Source organism: Bos mutus, chromosome 13 (genome assembly GCF_027580195.1).
Source record: "Bos mutus isolate GX-2022 chromosome 13, NWIPB_WYAK_1.1, whole genome shotgun sequence".
In the NCBI taxonomy this organism is placed as follows: Eukaryota; Metazoa; Chordata; class Mammalia; order Artiodactyla; family Bovidae; genus Bos; species Bos mutus.
The window spans coordinates 12,531,403-12,552,833 of record NC_091629.1 but is presented as its reverse complement, the minus strand read 5'-3'; the positions used below and the strand labels follow the sequence as shown (position 1 = coordinate 12,552,833).

The window sequence follows — 21,431 nt, the reverse complement described above, 5'->3', positions numbered from 1 at the left end:
ATACATTTTAGTGAAATAAATTTCCCTATCAGCATTGCTTTGGCTGTGTTTTCGTTCAATTCTTTGTATTTTTAAATCCTTTTGAGACTTCCTTTTGTCCCAGAGATTATTTAGAAGTATATCATTCAGTTTCCACATGTTTAAAGATTTTCTTCTTGTCTTTCTGTCATTAATTTCTAGTTTGATTCTATTATGATCAGAGAGCATATTCTGTATGATTTAAACTACTTTAAAAATTTTTTGCTGTGCTTTGTTTTATGACCCAGAGTATTATAAATGTTACAAATGCAGCTGAAAAAATGTGCTGGTGATGAAATGTTCAATGCTGCTGCTAAGCGGCTGCTGCTGCTGTTGCTCCTAAGTCGCTTCAGTCGTGTCTGACTCAGTACAACCCCATAGATGGCAGCCCATGAGGCTCCCCCGTCCCTGGGATTCTCCAGGCAAGAACACTGGAGTGGGTTGCCATTTTCTTCTCCATGCTGCTACTGCTAAGTCACTTCAGTAGTGTCTGACTCTGTGCGACCCCAGAGACAGCAGCCCACCAGGCTCTCCCGTCCCTGGGATTCTCCAGGCAAGAACACTGGAGTGGGTTGCCATTTCCTTCTCCAATGCATGAAAGGGAAAAGTGAAAGTGAAGTCCCTCAGTCATGTCTGACTCTTAGCGACCCCATGGATTGCAGCCTACCAGGCTCCTCCATCCATGGGATTTTCCAGGCAAGAGTACTGGAGTGGGGTGCCATTGCCTTCTCCGTCCTTCTCCATAATATGTCAATTAAATCTTACTTATTTTGCTGTTGTTCAAATCCTTTATTTCCTTGGTGATTTTAGGTCAAGTAGTTCTATCAGTTGCTCAGAAGGGCATGTTGCAGTCCTCAACTACAATTCTGGATTTATCTATTTCTCCTTTCTGCTCTATCAGTTTTTGCCTTGTGTATTTTGAGGCTCTGTTGTTTGGTGCATATATATTAGATTATTATGTCTCCTTCATGATTAATTTTATTATTCATAATGTCCCTCTTTCTCTCTAGAATTTTTCTTTACTCTGCAGTCTACTTTTATATTTGAAAAGCCATTTCTGCTTCTTAAAAAATGAATGTTTACATGGTATCTCCTTCCATCCTTTCACTTTCAACCCATCTAGATGGATAAATTTGAAGTGAGTTTTTTTAAAACAGCATGTAGTTGTTTTATCATAACTTTTAAATACACTCTGCCAATATCTGCCTTTTGATTTGTTCTTTTCCTTTTCCTTTTCTTGCCTTCCTGTGGGTTACTTGAACATTTTAAAATTATCCATCCTGATTTATTTATACTGTTTGTGAGTGTAGCTCTTTGTATTGGTTTGTTGTTGTTATGGTAAGTACTATAATAGACATATTATATATTACTTATCACAGTCTGCTGGTATCCACATTTTATCACTTTGAGGGAAATATGGAAATGTCACATCCATGGAGTCTCTTTACTTTATCCACTTTTGAGTATAATTTTCTTGAGTATCAGATATTAAAATTTTTGTTTCAATTATCAAATATAATGTATAAAAATAAAACTCACGAGGAAATAGTCTATTGTATATATCCATATTTCAGTTCCTTCTTCCTTCCTAATCCTTCCAGATTCTTTCAGCATTTTCTTCCTTTGGTAGAACTTCCCTTAGCCAGCCAATCTGTAAGGGTAGGCCAGCTAGCAATAAATTGTTTTCCTTCATCTGGAAATGTCTTTATTTCTCCCTCTTTATTGCTGAAGGATAGAGAACACATGGTTGGTTCCTTTAGTGCTTGAAAAATGTACTGTTTCCTTCTGAGAGAAATCTGTGCATGCTGTTCAGTCGCTCAGTTGTGTCTGAACTATAGTTGCAAGTCCTATAGCCTGCCAGGCTCCTCTGTCCATGGGGTTATCCCAGCAGGGAATACTAGAAGTTGCCATTTCCTCCTCCAGGGGATCTTCCCAACCCAGGGATAGAACCCACATCTCCTGCAGCTCCTGCTTGGCAGGCAGATTCTTTACCACTGAGCCACCTGGGAAGCCCATCATTCAAATAGGTGTTCCCTATAGGTAATCGGAATTTGCACCTTTATGAAGTCTGGATTCCATGACTCAGGTAGGCCTTCTTGGGTGGAGCTATGTCATATGAGAAAATCACATCCTACGTTACACTAGCAGAGAGGGAGGAAGGACTAAGAAGCCTGTGTGTGTGACTTCGTTTAGCCTTTGTTTATATGTACCTTTTTCCTGATGATCTTGCATTTTATCTTTTGCTATAATAAATTTTAGCCATGATTATATATTTGAAAGTCCCCGAATGGAACTAGGCTAGTGTAGACAGGTAGATCTCCTAAATTATGTATTCATAAATGTGGAGTATTCTGTTCCACTAGCAGTAAATTAGGGGTGGGAATTACCTTTAAGTATTACTTGAAGCATGGGGTCCAAGGGAGATCAACTCAAGACCATTTGAGTTTTCTCTTTAATTTGGAGGGGAAAAAATACAAAAATAATTCAATTAGCTGCTACTGGAGAATTACACAAAACTCTAATCATAACAAATACTAAAAATGTTTTATATTTTCTAATTCAATACCTTGATGATTAGTGATATTAAGCATCTTTTCACATGCCTACTGGCCAACTGCATTTCCTTTTTGGAAAAAATGTCTATTCAAATCCTCTGCTCTCTTAAAATCAAACCGTTTTACTTATTTGTTTTTGTTACTGAGTTTTATGAATTCTTTTTATATTTTGTATATTAACCTTTTACTGGATATACGATTTGCATATGTTTTCTTCCGATTAGTAGGTTACCTTTTCATTTTGTTGATGGTTTCTTTTGCTATCCAGAAACTTTTTAGTTTGGTGTAGTCCCAGTTGTTTATTTTTGCTTTTTTTGCTTTTTAAGTTAGATCCAAAAATTTATTGCCAAGGCTGAAGTAAATAGCTTATCATCTAAGTCTTTTTCTAGGTGTTTTATGGCTTTAGGTCTTACATCCCGAGTTAATTTCTGTTTATGGTATAAGATAGTCGTCTAGTTTCATTCTTATGCACGTGGCTGTCCAGTTTTCTGAGGGAAATTATTTTAGAACAAAAATGTTTTAGGACGTCACTGTGATGGGAATCAAAATGATTTAAGTACCAGAAATGTTAAAGTTTATATGCTGTAAAGATCTAAAAGTTGCCAAAGATGAACAGACTGGAAGGATATGCATTTCATATCCTTCTATTTGGAGACAGAAAAACATGTTTCTGTGTGTGTATAATAAACTCATGTGCAATCAAATTAAATATTTATGAAAACCAGTCTGAATAAAAAATATAGTATAGATAGAACTTATAATTCCTTTCATGAATAGGTATAGTAAATATTTATTGTAAGGAGAATGATCTTTACAAGGAAAAGCTTTGGAGGGCATTAGACATGTTGGTTTCAGTGAAACCTAGGTAAGTATCAAGAGGGTGTCTGAATAAACAAGAAATAAATTAATCACCTCTCCTAGGAGTGTTGCGCTATAAAACAGAGTGCAATTAAAACCTCTGAAAACAGAAATAAGATGGTGGCTGGTCACCGAATGAGAGTCTCTTGCTCAATGATTTTAATTTATATGATAATAATATTCATCAGGAAAAGGAAATCCAGATTTTCACTTTCCTTGTCTGGCACCTCACACACAGTTGTCTCTCATCTCTTCTTCCCTCTCCCTTTCAAAAATTCAGCCAGTTTTTGAGTCTATGTGTTTCATGATTCTTCACCAGTATTGCTCAGTCTTTTTTTGTCAATGTGATAATATTCTCTGTGACATTTTCAGATGAGTAGAGTTAAAATATTTTACTCTATATCTAGGGGTCCAAAGTTTTAACAGTCACAAGATGAGAAACAAAAAAGATAAACAACAAAATAAATCATGAAAGATAAACAGTAAGATTATAACCAGTCTATCCCCTTGTGGACCAAGGGCTAAGAAGGGGTAAAGAGCCTGAACACATACTGATCACTTAAATAAGCCAGGTGGATTCTTCCCCAGGACCGCAGTTGGGGAGACCATAGGGAGACACCTGCCTCAGAGCCGGTCAATGTCCTGCCAAGCATGTGATGTCAAGACGGTCTCCCTCACAAATACACATAAGAGATACAGACCGTACCTGATCGTTGTTATGCTTTAGAATTAAAAGACGGTCTTGGAACTGGGGCCAGGTTTGGTCCCATGGCAAATCAGAATCACATATAGGCTACAGTTATGGGTGAGGTGGTAATCAAAAGAAAGTCAAGGTAGATAACAAAGCAATTTGTAAAAAGGTACTGTGCAGGTGGAGAGAGAAAGAGAGGGAGAGAGCTTAGCAGACCCTATGGTTATTGACTTGACTCCCAGCCTCTTTCGTGTGCTGGATTTGAGGGGTTCTTCTCATCCCTACAAGGCTGGAGTAGGTTTGGGCTCCTTGCAACTGCTTCATCCAGTAGTACTAACATTTGTTGAGTGTTTACTCTGGGCTGGGCTCTGCTCTAAGCCCTTTACATTATGTTTCTTAACTCATTTAATCTTCTCAACACACTATGAGGAACAACACACTGCAGGAGCTTTTTTCCTCCATTTTACTGATGAGTGAATTCAGCCAGAGAGAAGGTAACCTATGTGTTCAAGAGACACAGTTTCTAAGTGTGGACCTTTTCCTAAAAAGTTCAGATTTCTATTCTCTTGAATAAACACGAATCCCTTAGGTATGCTAACCAAGCACTGTACTAATACTGGGGATGGAAAGAAAACTTATTTGAGTTAGAACATGTTCTTGTCCTCAAGGTGTGCTCAGTCCAGTGGAGGAGAAGCAAGAGAAGTCAAGAGAGGAGAGAAAGGAAACGGAGGAGGTGGGGAAGTGATGGGCAGGCAAAAACAATGAGGGCTGGGACAGCAGGAGCAGATCAGAAGCAGAGACCAGAGCAGTGAGCCACAGAGACTGACAGAAGAAAACAAAGCCAGAAATTGAAAACACAAAGCTCTGAGGTCTGCGGAGGAAGGCAGACAGTTCCTTAGGAGACCTTAGGGGACAGTCTCAGGTTAGAAGGTAGATGCTCATGTGTTTGTGTGTGCACCAAATAGCCTCCAGCACCCCAGTGGTTCTGAAGGGCTTAAGCCAACTCTAATTGAAGGGTCATGGAGTGGGGCAGGAGGTCTGAGTGGATTTCTGAAGAATCCAGGAAAGAGCTCACATGAAAAAGAATATGCATAAAAATATGTCAACATGTCAGTCAGTCAGTTCAGTCACTCAGTCGTGTCCAACTCTTTGCAACCCCATGGACTGCAGCACACCAGGCCTCCCTGTCCATTCCCCAACTCCTAGAGTTTACTCAAATTTATGTCCACTGAATTGGTGATGCCACCCAACCATCTCATCCTCTGTCATCCCCTTCTCCTCCCGCCTTCAATCCTTCCCAGCATCAGGGTCTTTTCCAACAAATCAGTTCTTCACATCAGGTGGCCAAAGTATTGGAGTTTCAGCTTCAGCATCAGTCCTTCCAATGAATATTCAGGACTTATTTCCTTTAGGATGGACTGGTTGGATCTCCTTGCAGTCCACAGGCCTCTCAGTCTTCTCGAACACCACAGTTCAAAAGCATCAATTCTTCAGTGCTCAGCTTTCTTTATAGTCCAACTCTCATATCCATACATGACTACTGGAAAAACCATAGCTTTGACTAGATGGACCTTTGTTGACAAAATAACGTCTGCTTTTGAATATGCTGTCTAGGTTGGTCATAACTTTCCTTCCAAGGAGTAAGTGTCTTTTAATTTCATGACTGCAGTCACCATCTGCAATGATTTAGGAGCCCAAAAAAATAGTCTGTCACTGTTTCCCCATCTATTTGCCATGAAGTGATGGAACAAGATGCCATGATCTTAGTTTTCTGAATGTTGAGTTTTAAGACAACTTTTTCACTCTCCTCTTTACTTTCATCAAGAGGCTCTTTAGTTCTTCTTCGCTTTCTGCCATAAGGCTGGTGTCATCTGCATATCTGAGGTTATTGATATTTCTCCTGGCAATCTTGATTCTAGCTTGTGCTCCATCCAGCCCAACGTTTCTCATGATGTACTCTGCATATGTTAAATAAGCAGGGTGACAATATACAGCCTTGTTGTACTCCTTTTCCTATTTGGAACCAGTCTGTTGTTCCATTTCCAGTTCTAACTGTTGCTTCCTGACCTGCATATAGGTTTCTCAGGAGGCAGGTCAGGTGGTCCCATCTCTTCCCATCTCTTGAAGAATTTTCCACAGTTTGTTGTGATCCACACAGTCAAAAGCTTTGACATAGTCAATAAAGCAGAAATAGATATTTTTCTGGAACTCTCTTGCTTTTTTGATGATGTTGGCAATTTGATCTCTGGTTCCTTTACCTTTTCTAAATCTAGCTTGAACATCTGGAAGTTCACAGTTCATGCACTGTTGAAGCCTGGCCTAGAGAATTTTGAGCATTACTTTACTAGCGTGTGAGATAAGTGCAATTGTGTGACTGGTGACAGAAGCAAGGTCCAATGCTGTAAAGAGCAATATTGCATAGGAACCTGGAATGTCAGGTCCATGAATCAAGGCAAACTGGAAGTGGTCAAACAAGAGATGGCAAGAGTGAATGTCAACATTCTAGGAATCAGCGAACTGAAATGGACTGGAATGGGTGAATTTAACTCAGATGACCATTATATCTACTACTGCGGGCAGGAATCCCTCAGAAGAAATGGAGTGGCCATAATGGTCAACAAAAGAGTCTGAAATGCAGTACTTGGACGCAATCTCAAAAACGACAGAATGATCTCTGTTTGTTTCCAAGGCAAACCATTCAATATCACAGTAATCAAGTCTATGCCCCAACCAGTAACGCTGAAGAAGCTGAAGTTGAATGGTTCTATGAAGACCTACAAGACCTTTTAGAACTAACACCCAAAAAAGACGTCCTTTTCATTATAGGGGACTAGAATGCAAAAGTAGGAAGTCAAGAAACACCTGGAGTAACAGGCAAATTTGGCCTTGGAATACGGAATGAAGCAGGGCAAAGACTAATAGAGTTTTGCCAAGAAAATGCACTGGTCATAACAAACACCCTCTTCCAACAACACAAGAGAAGAGTCTATACATGGACATCACCAGATGGTCAACACCGAAATCAGATTGATTATATTCTTAGCAGCCAAAGATGGAGAAGCTCTATACAGTCAGCAAAAACAAAACCAGGAGCTGACTGTGGCTCAGACCATGAACTCCTTATTGCCAAATTCAGACTTAAATTGAAGAAAGTAGGGAAAACCACTAGACCATTCAGGTATGACCTAAATCAAATCCCTTATGATTATACAGTGGAAGTGAGAAATAGATTTAAGGGCCTAGATCTGATAGATAGAGTGCCTAATGAACTATGGAATGAGGTTCGTGACATTGTACAGGAGACAGGGATCAAGACCATCCCCATGGAAAAGAAATGCAAAAAAGCAAAATGGCTGTCTGGGGAGGCCTTACAAATAGCTGTGAAAAGAAGAGAAGCAAAAAGCAAAGGAGAAAAGGAAAGATATAAACATCTGAATGCAGAGTTCCAAAGAATAGCAAGAAGAGATAAGAAAGCCTTCTTCAGCGATCAATGCAAAGAAATAGAGGAAAACAACAGAATGGGAAAGACTAGGGATCTCTTCAAGAAAATCAGAGATACCAAAGGAACATTTCATGCAAAGATGGGCTCGATAAAGGACAGAAATGGTACGGACCTAACAGAAGCAGAAGATATTAAGAAGAGATGGCAAGAATACACAGAAGAACTGTACAAAAAAGATCTTCATGACCCAGATAATCACGATGGTGTCATCACTGACCTAGAGCCAGACATCCTGGAATGTGAAGTCAAGTGGGCCTTAGAAGGCATCACTATGAACAAAGCTAGTGGAGGTGCTAGAATTCCAGTTGAGCTATTCCAAATCCTGAAAGATGATGCTGTGAAAGTGCTGCACTCAATATGCCAGCAAATTTGGAAAACTCAGCAGTGGCCACAGGACTGGAAAAGGTCAGTTTTCATTCCAATCCCAAAGAAAGGCAATGCCAAAGAATGCTCAAACTACTGCACAATTGCACTCATCTCACATGCTAGTAAAGTAATGCTCAAAATTCTCCAAGCCAGGCTTCAGCAATATGTGAACCGTGAACTTCCTGATGGTCAAGCTGGTTTTAGAAAAGGCAGAGGAACCAGAGATCAAATTGCCAACATCCACTGGATCATGGAAAAAGCAAGAGAGTTCCAGAAAAACATCTATTTCTGCTTTATTGACTATGCCAAAGCCTTTGACTGTGTGGATCACAATAAACTGTGGAAAATTCTGAAAGAGATGGGAATACCAGACCACCTGACCTGCCTCTTGAGAAATCTGTATGCAGGTCAGGAAGCAACAGTTAGAACTGGACATGGAACAACAGACTGGTTCCAAATAGGAAAAGGAGTTCGTCAAGGCTGTATATTGTCACCCTGTTTATTTAACTTATATGCAGAGTACATCATGAGAAACGCTGGACTGGAAGAAACACAAGCTGGAATCAAGATTGCCGGGAGAAATACCAATAACCTGAGATATGCAGATGACACCACCCTTATGGCAGAAAGTAAAGAGGAACTAAAAAGCCTCTTGATGAAAGTGAAAGTGGAGAGTGAAAAATTTGGCTTAAAGCTCAACATTCAGGAAACTAAGATCATGGCATCCGGTCCCATCACTTCATGGGAAATAGATGGGGAAACAGTGGAAACAGTGTCAGACTTTATTTTTCTGGGATCCAAAATCACTACAGATGGTGACTGCAGCCATGAAATTAAAAGACGCTTACTCCTTGGAAGGAAAATTATGACCAACCTAGATAGCATATTCAAAAGCAGAGACATTACTTTGCCAACAAAGGTTCGTCTAGTCAGGGCTATGGTTTTTCCTGTGGTCATGTATGGATGTGAGAGTTGGACTGTGAAGAAGGCTGAGCTCCAAAGAATCGATGCTTTTCAACTGTGGTGTTGGAGAAGACTCTTGAGAGTCCCTTGGACTGCAAGGAGATCCAACCAGTCTATTCTGAAGGAGATTACACTTTGTGAGTCCTGCTTAGTTCTGTATCTTATCCCATGAGAAGAGCTTCCTAGTTGAAAGCCACCCTTCCCTTTCCCCAACTCTGTAATTAAAACTTGATGGGATTACAGTTAGAAGACTACAGTAAGGTGTTTCCTACCTTGATCCTTTCTCTTTAGTGGTGCTTTTGCTAACAGCCGTATTGCGTCCTGAAGTAGGTTCTGATTTCTCTTCAGTGGGGGATCCAAATCCAGCACTAAAATGAAAACTATTTTCTTTTGTCATTTGAAAAAACCACAACCAATGTCAGTCATATGAAAAGAACAATATGCTACATTTGCAAGACATTTTATAGGTTATAAGGCATTTTCACTTCCATTTTATGTTTTGATTCCAATCAACGAGAAGAAATAGGGCACCAGGCATTATTCCATCTACAGATAAGGATGTGAAGCCTGATCATAGACCATGAGTCATGGGCTCAAGATCTTACTCTAGGTTCACAGCAGACAGAATGTCAAGCCAGTTTTCCTGGTTTTCATCCTGAAACTGTGTGACTGTGAGAAGAATAAAAATTAAGCTGCCAAAACCTAAAATCTAAATTTCCTTTTTACTCCCAAATTAAGGGAGAGAATTATTTGAGTGTAGACAAAACATCATTTTCTTACTTGGTCTTTTCTTTACTTGCTCTTCTTAAAGAAGATGAAGAAGAAATACTTCGTCCATAACCAACGTCTGATGACTTATCTTCCGTAGATGGAGGTGGAGAACTAAAATTTTACGTATTTGAAATTATGTACAAATTAAAATAATTTGTCAACATTAACTTTGTCCTACAAAATAGATTTTTTTCTGAAAAATCATATTCGGAGCTGACTTTTAACAGTGACACATTATTTTAATAGCATAAAGGAGAAAAAAGATAAAATGAAGATAAAAAGATAAGATGAAGAAAAGATAAAATGAATACTATAAAGCTTTTCATGACCTAGAACTGGAAATAGTTTTAAAGATGTGTCACATAAAATGTATAGCTTCTACTATTTTTTATTTATTAGAAAAATTGGGCATCGGTGGTATTCTTGCATCTAGTTCTGGAGATTTGTAAACATAATTCATCTTGGTTTGCTCCTCTCTGTTTATACTTTCTTCAGTTACTTGATGTTGCCAGAAGGGTAAGAATCCCTGACTGCAGAAATACACGTGGAATTGAGTGGTAATGTGGAGTCAAAGGAAAAACTATGGTGGTGACTATTCCGTGGTCTTTACTATGTTAGGCTATGAATTTACAGACCAGTATTTACTCTCATGGTGGTGCTAGACACCGGAAGGAATAAAAGATACCATACTGGGCACCTTTATGTATTCACATGATGATAAACAAAAATTTTGCTTCCCCATATCCCTGCTCCCCACAAAGACTCACACATCAGAAGATCTACTGTTAATTAAGAGTATAGCACGTTGGTCACTTGGTTCTTGTAAGCAGAGATCCTTCAAAGGCAAAAGTTTGGTGCCAGGATTTATCTGTAGGTAGTTTAAGAATTGAACAGTAATATCTGCATGGGTTATATATTTTTAAACAGTATACTGATATAATAGGTTCTCAATTATTTCAAGTATCTAATTTCTCACACACACACACACACACATGAGAAATAGGAATTTGAAGCTTGTGGATGTCTTGCCTTTGGGCAAGATATACTCTCCTGTACCCTCCGCTCCTCACCCCAGCCCTGCAAGTCTCTGCAGCTTGATACTCAGCTGTTTCACACCCTAATGATCAGACTGGCTTGTGGAAGTATTTGAGTTTGAAAATCCATCCACATATATAAGGAGAGTTTATTGTCTGTAACAGTAACTAATTATTCAACAGATCACCAAAAATGTTGTGAGGATGACTAAAAGCAAGCTAGATGAAGCCCTATACTAGCAATTTTATCAGCCTGGTGAAAAGGTTTAGACCAGATCACCTTGTGAGCTCCTTTTCTAATCAAGTAATAGATACCTCTCTTAGTCATGATTCTTTTAAAGTAAGACAGAGCATGTCATTCTTCTGTCCAGAACTCTGCCGTATTTACCCATTTCATTCAGAGTAAAGGCCCACATCTTTGCAATGATCTACAAGCCCATCATGAGCTCCTACCTCTGTGACTTTGTCTATTATTCCACCCCTGGTTGACCCAGCTCTAGCTACACTGATTTTGCTGTTTCCTTAAATGTGCCAACTGTGTTTACTCCTCATGCTTTCTGAACCTCCACCTATAAACTCCTTCTCCACGGCTAAATCCCTCACCTCCTTCTAATTTTTGCTCGGATGTTACCGAGCAAACATCCGACAATGGGGCTGTCTGACCTCAATGCCAGATTATGACTGTCAACCCCAGGATCCTCAGCACGATAGAGCCCCTTGGTCCTTCTTTGCTCTCCTCCCCAGCCACTATGGTGGTTCTCATTTTGATCATGTGATACAATTTGTGAGATTTACCATTTATCATCTGTTTCCTCTCACTGGTACCATGGGAGAAAAGACCTTTGTCTCATTTGTTCACTGACATATTTAAAGACTAAAATATCAGAAACAATTTAGAATTAATCAGAGCAGGGGTCCCCAACCTCCTGGGCTGTGGACCAGTATCCCCTGTCAGATCAGTGGTGATTAGACTAGAAATAGTGTGCACAATAAATGTCACACACTTGAATCATCCCCAAACCATCCTCCCCTATCCCTGGTCTGTGGAAAAACTGTCTTCCGAGAAATGGTCCCTGATACCAAAAAGGGTGGGAACCGCTGAATCAGAGAGTTCTCCTTCATAAAGAAATTGTCTCATTAAGTTTTGGTTTTTGTTGTTGTTTTTTTAACTCATGGACACATATATTTACCACAGTTTTTTACCTGTTCCATGGCAACATTTTTCCAACAAGTGCTCTTTGGTGGTTTTTCTGCTCTTTCCCTCATTTTTCTTAAAGCATCTTTGTACTAATAATGTGGCACCTGTTCTTTTAAAATTACTCATCGTTGAATGAGATCAGTAATTTCTCAGTGGTTTGTGTGTGTTATGGAGGGTATGGTGGTGGCAGTGCCAGGAAAAGCAGAAGGAAGAGATAAATTGTTAGACTAGCTGTTCTGATTACTCAAAATATCTCTAATTCTGTTACCATGATATAGCATTTCCTGCAAATATGGCTTAATTAGCTGTGATTCTTTTACGACCCTCTGTCCTCTGCTTCTTTGAACCAAATTGATCCAAGAAAGTTGCTGCTACCAGCCCTGCTCACCCCAGTTCCCCAGGGCCTGTCCACCCAGCCCCTGGCAAACCAAGCACACAGCTTTTGAACGTCTGAGTTGTCCATCCGCTCAGGAAGCACGGAGTCTGGATGGTGCTCTCTGAGATCAGCTACCACTCCTGTCCGTCTCTGTGCTTTTTCCCCTTTCTCATTCTTCCTTCCTATAGCTTCTGCTTGATCCCAGGGACTTTTAAATGTTTGAAGTCTGCAGATCATACTTGTTTCCTACTTCTGCCTAAAATGGGATTTATAGGTTTTTAAAAATTTCTCCATTTTTCTTACTGTTTTTGGTTTCCAGAAGTAGAAAATGTTGATATAGACAGTAATGTCAAAAAGTCTTCAAGATTCTAATGTTTAGCTTCCCATCTCTTTCAACATTAACACTGAACTGAAATCATAATCATAAATGCAGCTAAGTAAAAAATAATATTATTCTGCATTACATGTTATAATTCAGTATTCCAATATGGCTTATTTCGATGAGATTATAATTAATAAATTAAGACATATTTCTATTGTTAATATTATAATTAACACGGAGCCCTAGAAGCAATATAAAAGAAGCTGATTCTTTTTTATTTTCTCTGAAACTTGAGACTAGCATTAGCAAGTTAATTGAAGTACAAGTAATTAAAATCTAATTAAAACTGTACACAAATGCAAAATCTTATAGCCAGACAAAGTTTAAGGATGAAGTTCTGATTCCCAAGTTTCTGTCTATAAAAATAAAAATTATGTCAGGTGGTTATAAAATTGCAATGTAATGGCATCATGATGAAAGAACTGATCACTATATACTAAAATACAAATTAGTGCTGCCACTTACCCGACCATAATCATAGAATCCATCACTGATTATGTTACTTGATGACAAATAGCCAGTCTGGCTGTATTTCAGAGATAGGTAGTTGTTGAGCAGTTTGTTGTAAGCTGCCTCACTGAATTTATTTTTTCGACTTACTGATACATTAATTTCTTCAAGGATTTCTAAAGCCCTGTCAATAAAAGCAAAAATGACATTATTTACCTTATAGAAGCAATCTAACATTAAGTTCCCATTTATGTACCTCACACTAAGATCCTGAATTGAAGAACTGAGATGGAAAGGTTAAAACCATCCCACCCATTTAGATAAACTAATCCTGACACAATTATAAAGACAAATCTGCCCTTTTTGAGAACATATATGCCATGTAGTAACTTACATTCAAACAGTTTGAAAAAGACACGTTCAGAAGAAAAACATTGTTCATTTAAAGCAAAAATTAGTATTGGACTCCAATTTTTTTCAGCTAACCAGGTGATATATGCAAAGAATAAAAATGGGTTAGAAATAATGTAAACTTGTCTGTGGAACTTTAAAACCCTATTGACTGTGATGCTAAAGGCAAGTGACTCATAGGCTGTTGGTCAGGAGAACCAATGCGGTGAAGCTGCTTAAAGGCATAATTGTAGTGGAAAAGTTTGGGGGGGACAGAAAAACACAGATGGCAGTCATGGCTTGACTGTTTAAATTCAGTCTTGAAAGTTGAGAGAGCAAACCAGGGGAGAGTGAAAGAGGAGCATTTATTGAGATGAAAAAGTGGAAAAGGAGACATTGAAGACGATTTTGCGGAGGTGGTGAGGGAGGTCTAGGACCCCGCTTCTGCAGGCGGTCCCTTCAGAGGGACTGTGACCCACAGAGCATCTGAATGATGCCCAGCAGCCTGAGCATGGGCATGGAAACTCTGTTGGACCTTCCTCCGGCCTGAAGAAAGTGTGTGTCCTTGATCTGAGCCAGACCCTCCAGGCCGTGCCACCCACCCGAGCCTGCACAACTCCACGGCCATGGGCTCGTCCCCGGCGCAGACCATCACGGCCCAGCTGGCGTTCCTCCGGACCTCCTCATTCTTGGAACGCAAGAGCTCTACCAGCGGCTCCAGCCCACCTGCATTTCTCAGCTAGAAGTAGAAACCAGAATTTTACACATTAAGAGTATAGAACATACACATTTATGCTTTAAAAAACCTCATTATTTGATTGTTAAAAGTGTGTTGAGTATGTAAAAACATTTTAGGATGTGTCCACGTTTAGACTTATTAAATTCAAGGGGAAATAATTTATTGCAAAAACCTTAAGAGCCCAGTTTTCTGTTCAAAATCAACAAGAGGCCACAATAAAGTAATTGAGGGAGGGACTTTCCTGGTGGTCCAGTGGCTAAGATTTTGTGCTCCCAATGCAGGGGCCCTGGGTTTGGTCCCTGGTCAGGGAACTAGATCCCACATGCTGCAACTAAAGTGAAAGTGAAGTCGCTCGGTCGTGTCTGACTCTTTGCGACCCCGTGGACTGTAGCCTACCACTCTCCTCCGTCCATGGGATTTTCCAGGCAAGGGTACTGGAGTGGGGTGCCATTTCCTTCTCCAGAGGATCTTCCTGGCCCAGGGACCGAACCTGGGTCTCCCACATCGTAGGCAGACGCTTTACTGTCTGAGCCACCAGGGAACTCCAAAGCCAACTAAATAAATAAAGAATGAGTATTAAAAAATAATTCATTTTATTTGGAGAATAATTATGATACTGTGATGGCTTTTGACAATCAACAACATGAATCTGCCGCAGGTATACATGTGTCCCCCCCACCCTGAGGGAGGTCATTGTGATTTTACACAGGGCAGAGATGGGGCAAAGAACCTGGCCTCCTTCCCCTAAAGTGCAGTGTCCATGTTCATTCGCTCTGCTCCTCACCACTGCTGGTGCATTTGGCCCTGTGGTAGACAGAACCATGGGCTCCCAGAGATGCCCTTGTACCCTGGAGGGTTCTGGCAGATGTGGTTAAGTTAGGGGTTTGAAGATGGGAAGATTGTCCTGGATTATCAAGTGGACCCAATTACAAGGGTTTTTATAAGAAGAGGGAGATAAGAGTGTGAGGAGTAGGCAAAGGAAATTTGTAGAAACAGGTATTGCAGTAATCTGCTTGGAAGACAGAGGAAGGGGCCACAGCCAAGAAATGCAGGTGGATGGTCAAAGCTAGAAAGGGTTAGGAAACAGTCCCATCGAGTCTCCAGAAGGATCACAGCTCTGTTAATATTCTAACATTAACCCATAAGACTCATTTTCAGACTTCTGACCTCCCAACTGTGAGATAACAGAATCATATCTGGCCGCCTGATAGGAACAGCCGACTCATTGGAAAAGACCCCGATGCTGGGAAAAATCGAAGGCAAAAGGAGAAGAAGACAGCAGAGGATGAGATGGTTAGATAGCATCATGGTTAGATAGCATCACTGACTCAATGAACATGAATTCGAGCAAACTCTGGGAGATAATGAAATACAGGGAGCCTGGCATGCTGCAGTCCACAGGGTCGCAAAGAGTCAGACACGACTTAGCGAATGACCAACAAAAACAATTGCTTTAAGCCACTGAGTTGTGGTCATTTGTTACGGCAGCAGTAGAAAACAGACATGGTCTCCAAAGCTGGGCAGGAGTAACCGATGCAGGGAAGTGGCACCGTGTCACCAGACACTGACCAACCCAGCCGTGTGGCCAAGGCAACACTGAAGCAGTTCTCCAGAGGAAGATCCATTTTATCATTCATATTTCTTCAAGGAGTGAAAAAGAAAAAGAACAAGTAGAGAATTGGAGAGAACTACACTAATTACACTATTAAAAGAAATCACTCATGTATAAAATTATTCAAATCGGGGGGAGAAGAAAAGATTTGACAGAGTGCTTGTCTCCCTGTCTGAAATGTAATACTGTGCTATCTAAGCCTGGAGGACAAAGGAATATTCTACAGGTGTCTCTGTGTAGTATTTGAAAACAGGAGCCCTTATGAGACATGATCCACTTCCAATCATGTTCTCAAACACAGGGGCCCTGACGGAGATTACACATTAGCACAAGTAACTTGGGCAGCTTTGAAAAGTTTACTTGAAGCATCTCATGCTTAGTAAGCCAAACTTCTGAACATCTTTATTTCTGAGTATAATACAAGATAGCAATCTGATTCCATGTGCTCTTTTGGCAAATATCTAACTCGTTTATTAATTCCTCCACTCATTCCTCCATTCATTTATTCATCCACTCATTCATTCAACACTGCTTATTAAGCCTATACTGTGTGCCAGATATGTATCAATGACATGAACACAGGGAAAGGAAACTTCAATTCCCTTCCCTAAAGCCTCAGGGAGTTTATGGCCTTACATACAAAAGCTAATGCAAAACTGAGTTCAAGAAGGCATGCACAGGGAGTGGTGGGATCACAGAGCAGGATGTTTGAGTCCCTGTTTGAGGACTGAAGGCAGGCCTCATGGAGGACGGAATGGCTGAACTGGATGTTGAAGGAAAAACAGGCATTTATCGGGTGGACAAACATGAGACTAGCTTTCTCAGCAGAGATATCAAGGAGGTATAAATAAGGGAAATGAGCATGCTGACAATTACAAATCGTATGGTATTTCTAGAGTGTAGAGTTACACCTGGGAGGTGAGTTCAGGCTTAGGCAGCACAGGTGGATCATCTCGAGCCTTTACATAACTATTCCCATGGGGGAGTGGCATACCACCAGGGACTTGCAGTGATGTGATGAAGCTCATATATTGAAAGGTCAGTTTGGGGACTTCCCTGGTGGTCCAGTGGCCAAGACTTTACTCTCCCAATGCAGGGGGCATGGGTTCAATCCCTGGTCAAGGAACTAGATCCCACATGCTTTATCTAAGAGTTCACATGCTGCAACTAAGACCCAGGGCAGCCAAAGAAATATGTGCCACTGCCAAGTCATTCAGTCATGTCTGACTCTTTGTGACCCCATGGACTGTAGCCCACCAGGCTTCTCCGTCCATGGAATTCTACAGGAAAGAATACTGGAGTGGGTAGCCATTCCCTTCTCTGAGGGATCTTCCTGACCCTGGGATCAAACCTGGGTCTCCTGGATTGCAGGCAAATTTTTTACCATCTGAGATGAATACAAATGAATTGAGTCAATAGGAACAAAGAAGGGGGTAGGAAAAACATCTAAGAGACAGAGGAGATTTGTCAGTTGTCTGAGCACTGTGTGAGGGCAGGGGCTCTGGGCTGAGAATGATGTTTTCTCACAATCTTGACTTCCTGACCAATCAGCTCTGCTTTACACACATTAATTCTCTTTAGACCCATTTTCCTCCTCTGTAAAATGGGGATGACAAATGTACCTATTCCTTTTTTAAAAACTGAAGTATAATTGCTTTACATACTACATGCATTACACATAGTTAGTTTATTCTATTAGTTTCATGTGTACAACATAGCAATTCAATATTTTTATAGACCATACTCCATTTACGTGAGTGCTCACTCACTCACTTTCTTGGCTGGATGAGGTCAGTTCGTTTCCCAACATCTTGCATCTCGAGGGACTTAAACGATGGGTCGGTGAAACACTTGAAAATGTTTCAAATGAATGCAGGGGTAGGAGCCGACCAGAAGAGAGAAGGAAAGTGATGCAAACACTCACCTCTGTGCGGGCCTCCGCGTCACATGCGGTTGCAGCAACGGTGAGGGCGGCTTTGCTCTGCACGATGGTGTTGGCCGAGTGCAGCGGGCTGAGCAGGGCGTGCATGACGTCATGGCTCTGGATGCCCAGGCGCAGGGGCTCCTGCATGGCCATGTTCGTCAGCACTGTGGCTGCGTTGGCGATGGCTCCGTCTCGTTTGCTGGACAGGGTATTGATTAACGCGTCTATACCATCGCCTTCCGCAGCAGCTCTGGGTCAACGAAGGAGAAATGAATGCTCTTCACCCCACTTCAAGAACTGATCTTTGGAGCGTACAGCTAAGCTTATAAAACAAACGAGTGCATAAAGACAATTTTAGAAGGAAATTAATTTATCCGGGCAATGAACCTGGCACTGAAGCGCTGGGGATTTAAATGGAGTCTGGTGGGGGGTAATGTCAAGTTATGAATGAATTTAAATAATCCTTTCCCTACATCTGCAGCTTTGGGTTATAGAAAAATGCATGATTGCTCCTTAGAAACTCTACTAAAGCTGTTCATTTTTTAATTTGGTAATACTTATAAGATCCAGAAATTCCAATTCAATAGTTACTGAATTCTATTAAAATATTTCTAACCAGTAAGAAAACAAAGCTTAAATAGGAGGAATGAGTGAACATGGAAATTTAAGATCAGATTCTTCAGTTTGTCTTCTTTTTAAATGAAGCTGTTAACTGTAGGTAGACGTTAACACGTTTGAAGGCAGCAAATCATTTTGATGGGTGAATATTGCTTTTATAAATTAAACATTAAGATCAAAGTCATGATATTGACAAAAAATAATTTTAGTAACGTAGGCATATCCAGTTGTTAAATTTCCTATTTCTAGTATAAAAAGACTACCATCCATTAATATATTATTAACATTTTCTCACAATTAGAAATCCTACACCTTCTTATAAAAGCACTATACTTTCTATAGTCCTTGCTTTGTAATCACTCAAAAAGCTCATAAAAGAGTATAAATTAAAAAGACATAATTTTAACGAGTAAAAGATTAATCTTAAGCTCAAAGGTTCTTTAATGTTTGGAGTTGTTTCAATTATGATGTTTCAAGCAATAAGATATATAGAGCATCCTGGTTTTAAAGGAAGACCCCAAATTGTATTAAAAATCTGTTTAAATCATCATGGGAATAGAAGTAATCAAGACAATAAAAGTACACTTAGGACTCCAATAATACTAACATCTCTTTCAGGTTATATTTGACACTTAAAAAATTTAGGATAATATTTATAAACAAAATTAAAAAAAAAAAAACTGAGGCTATATAGTTTAGCTCATCACCCTGCATTCTGATGAGTTTAATTTAATTTGGCTTTGTCACATAAATTTGCTGATGGTGAAGGAGAATTGATGTGTCAAAACAGAAGTCATCACAGTTATTCATCAGAGAGCAGAATACACATATGACCTCAATAAGGAGACTGGTAGCTCTAGGTGAAAGGAAGCTGTGATTAGCCACAAACTAGCTCTGACGGTGGAGAAGGCAATGGCACCCCACTCCAGTACTCTTGCCTGGAAAATCCCTTGGATGGAGGAGCCTGGTGGGCTGCAGTCCATGGGGTCGCTAAGAATCGGACACGACTGAGCGACTTCACTTTCACTTTTCACTTTCATGCACTGGAGGAGGAAATGGCAACCCACTCCAGTGTTCTTGCCTGGAGAATCCCAGGGACGGGGGAGCCTGGTGGGCTGCCGTCTCTGGGGTCGCACAGAGTTGGACACGACTGAAGCAACTTAGCAGCAGCAGCAGCTCTGAAGGAGACTCAACTGCAGCCATTGGGCAGGAATGGAATGACATCATTCTGGAGAATGAAGGGCTCCTTGGTGTTGACCTTGAGGGCAGCTCCCACCCTTGGTTTATATAAATCCATCCAGAAAGCACACCATATTGATTGTCACTAAAGCAAAGCGAGCACTCAGTTCCATGTTTCTCCTCCTCCAGTCCCTGGTGTCTGTTTAACCCTCTGTATCATCTCCCAGTCTTTCCCTGGGAAACCATCCTTTATAATTTGGTTTGATGACAGGTGACCAAAATTTGGGAGGAAGCCCAAGAAAAACATTGAGAGGAAGGCCCTGCATCTCACTATGACAGACTGAAGGACAGCATTTAATTTCCTTTCCTCGAGTATAAAATAAACACTCTTAAGATTATTTCACATTAGATCTCTCTTCTATTATTGACAATGGTGGTCATTTGATTTTATGAAGAAGGGAAAATTTGAGGAAATTATCGACATAAAAACTACCAGCAATAATTTAAAATTATGCATATCTTCTAATTAGTATATGCTTCTGGTTGTTCAGTTGCTAAGTTGTGTCCGACGTTTTGTGACTCTGTGGACTGCAGCACACTAAGCTTCCCGGAAGTTCATCACCAATGCCGGGAGCTTGCTGAAACTCATGTCGATTGAGTCAGTGATGCCATCCAACCATCTCATCCTCTGTCACCCCCTTCTCCTCTTGTGCTGAATCTTTCCCAGCATCGGGGTCTTTTCCAATGAGTCAGTTCTTTGTATCAGGTGGCCAAAGTATTGGAGCTTCTGCTTCAACATCAGTTCTTCGAATGCTTAAACCTCAAAATATTTTGTTTCCTTTTACTTGTTTTTCATGCACTTAATGTAATCCATTGCTTAAACCAAATACTTTGTGATTCTTAATCATTATAAACACACCTTGGTTAAAATGTACTTAGTGGTTTTAGATGTGCACTTTTTAACACATCTTGGAGTATAAAGAAAGAGCACACAATGGCATCCATGAGAGAAGCCAGAAGTATTTTAGGTAAACGCATTTCAGTAAATTCTCAAAGGTTTTGTCTTTTGTGTGTATCAGAGAGTTTACAGAAAATTTAAGTAAGCACATAGGATCATACTCCATCATTTTAGTTTCTCTAGTTTATGTTTTTTTAAAAAAAAAACAAAAACAAAAAAACTCCTGGGTCATGGAGACACAGGGATTTTCATCAGGCGTGCCTCTGCTCTCAGTCTTTCTGCTTGGATTTTGCTTCTCTCTTTCTCCTGTACAAAAGCATGTCTGGCCCTGGTTCATTTATACTCTACCTCCTGCTCTTTCTTTGCTCTTTATGGAGGCAGTAAAGGGAAGTGCATTTTTATGTACTAGCTGTTTAAAAAGCTCAAAGATTCTAGACACAGTGGAATATAGCTTTTACTAAATTGAACATAACTGCCAGCACCAAATCATACATGCACAGCTGGGAAAGCAATGTAACATAATGTGTACATATCTGCCCATAATTTGCTATGTGCAACTCTAAGTGCAAAATGCATAAATGAGATTAAATTTTGATATGGAAAATCAAGCTATTAGTCTTACTTTAAAAAATAATTTCAGTTATAGAAATGGAGTGCAGACTTTGTATTTAAAAAAAAAAGAATCGCATTAATTTTGTGTCTTTTAAACCCAAGACACTATGTCTTATTTCCCCTGTGTCTAACATATACACAAGCCAAATCCTATCCTGTTCTAAAACACATTTGTAGTTTCCTAGGTGGAACAGCATTATTCAAATGGACAGGATATAAGTCAAACTGCTTTGTT

At 40.1% G+C, this 21,431-nt stretch overlaps 1 protein-coding gene across 1 annotated transcript in view; it reads right to left on the bottom strand.

Moving 5' to 3' along the window:
- The window catches only part of ARMC3 (armadillo repeat containing 3), a 91,326-nt gene that overhangs the window by 13,523 nt on the left and 56,372 nt on the right, over window positions 1-21,431 (bottom strand). The window contains 6 exon segments of the mRNA XM_005901641.2: window positions 9,226-9,321; window positions 9,734-9,835; window positions 10,492-10,592; window positions 13,180-13,348; window positions 14,157-14,293; window positions 17,830-18,079. Of these exon segments, the coding sequence (XP_005901703.2) occupies window positions 9,226-9,321; window positions 9,734-9,835; window positions 10,492-10,592; window positions 13,180-13,348; window positions 14,157-14,293; window positions 17,830-18,079 (855 nt within the window).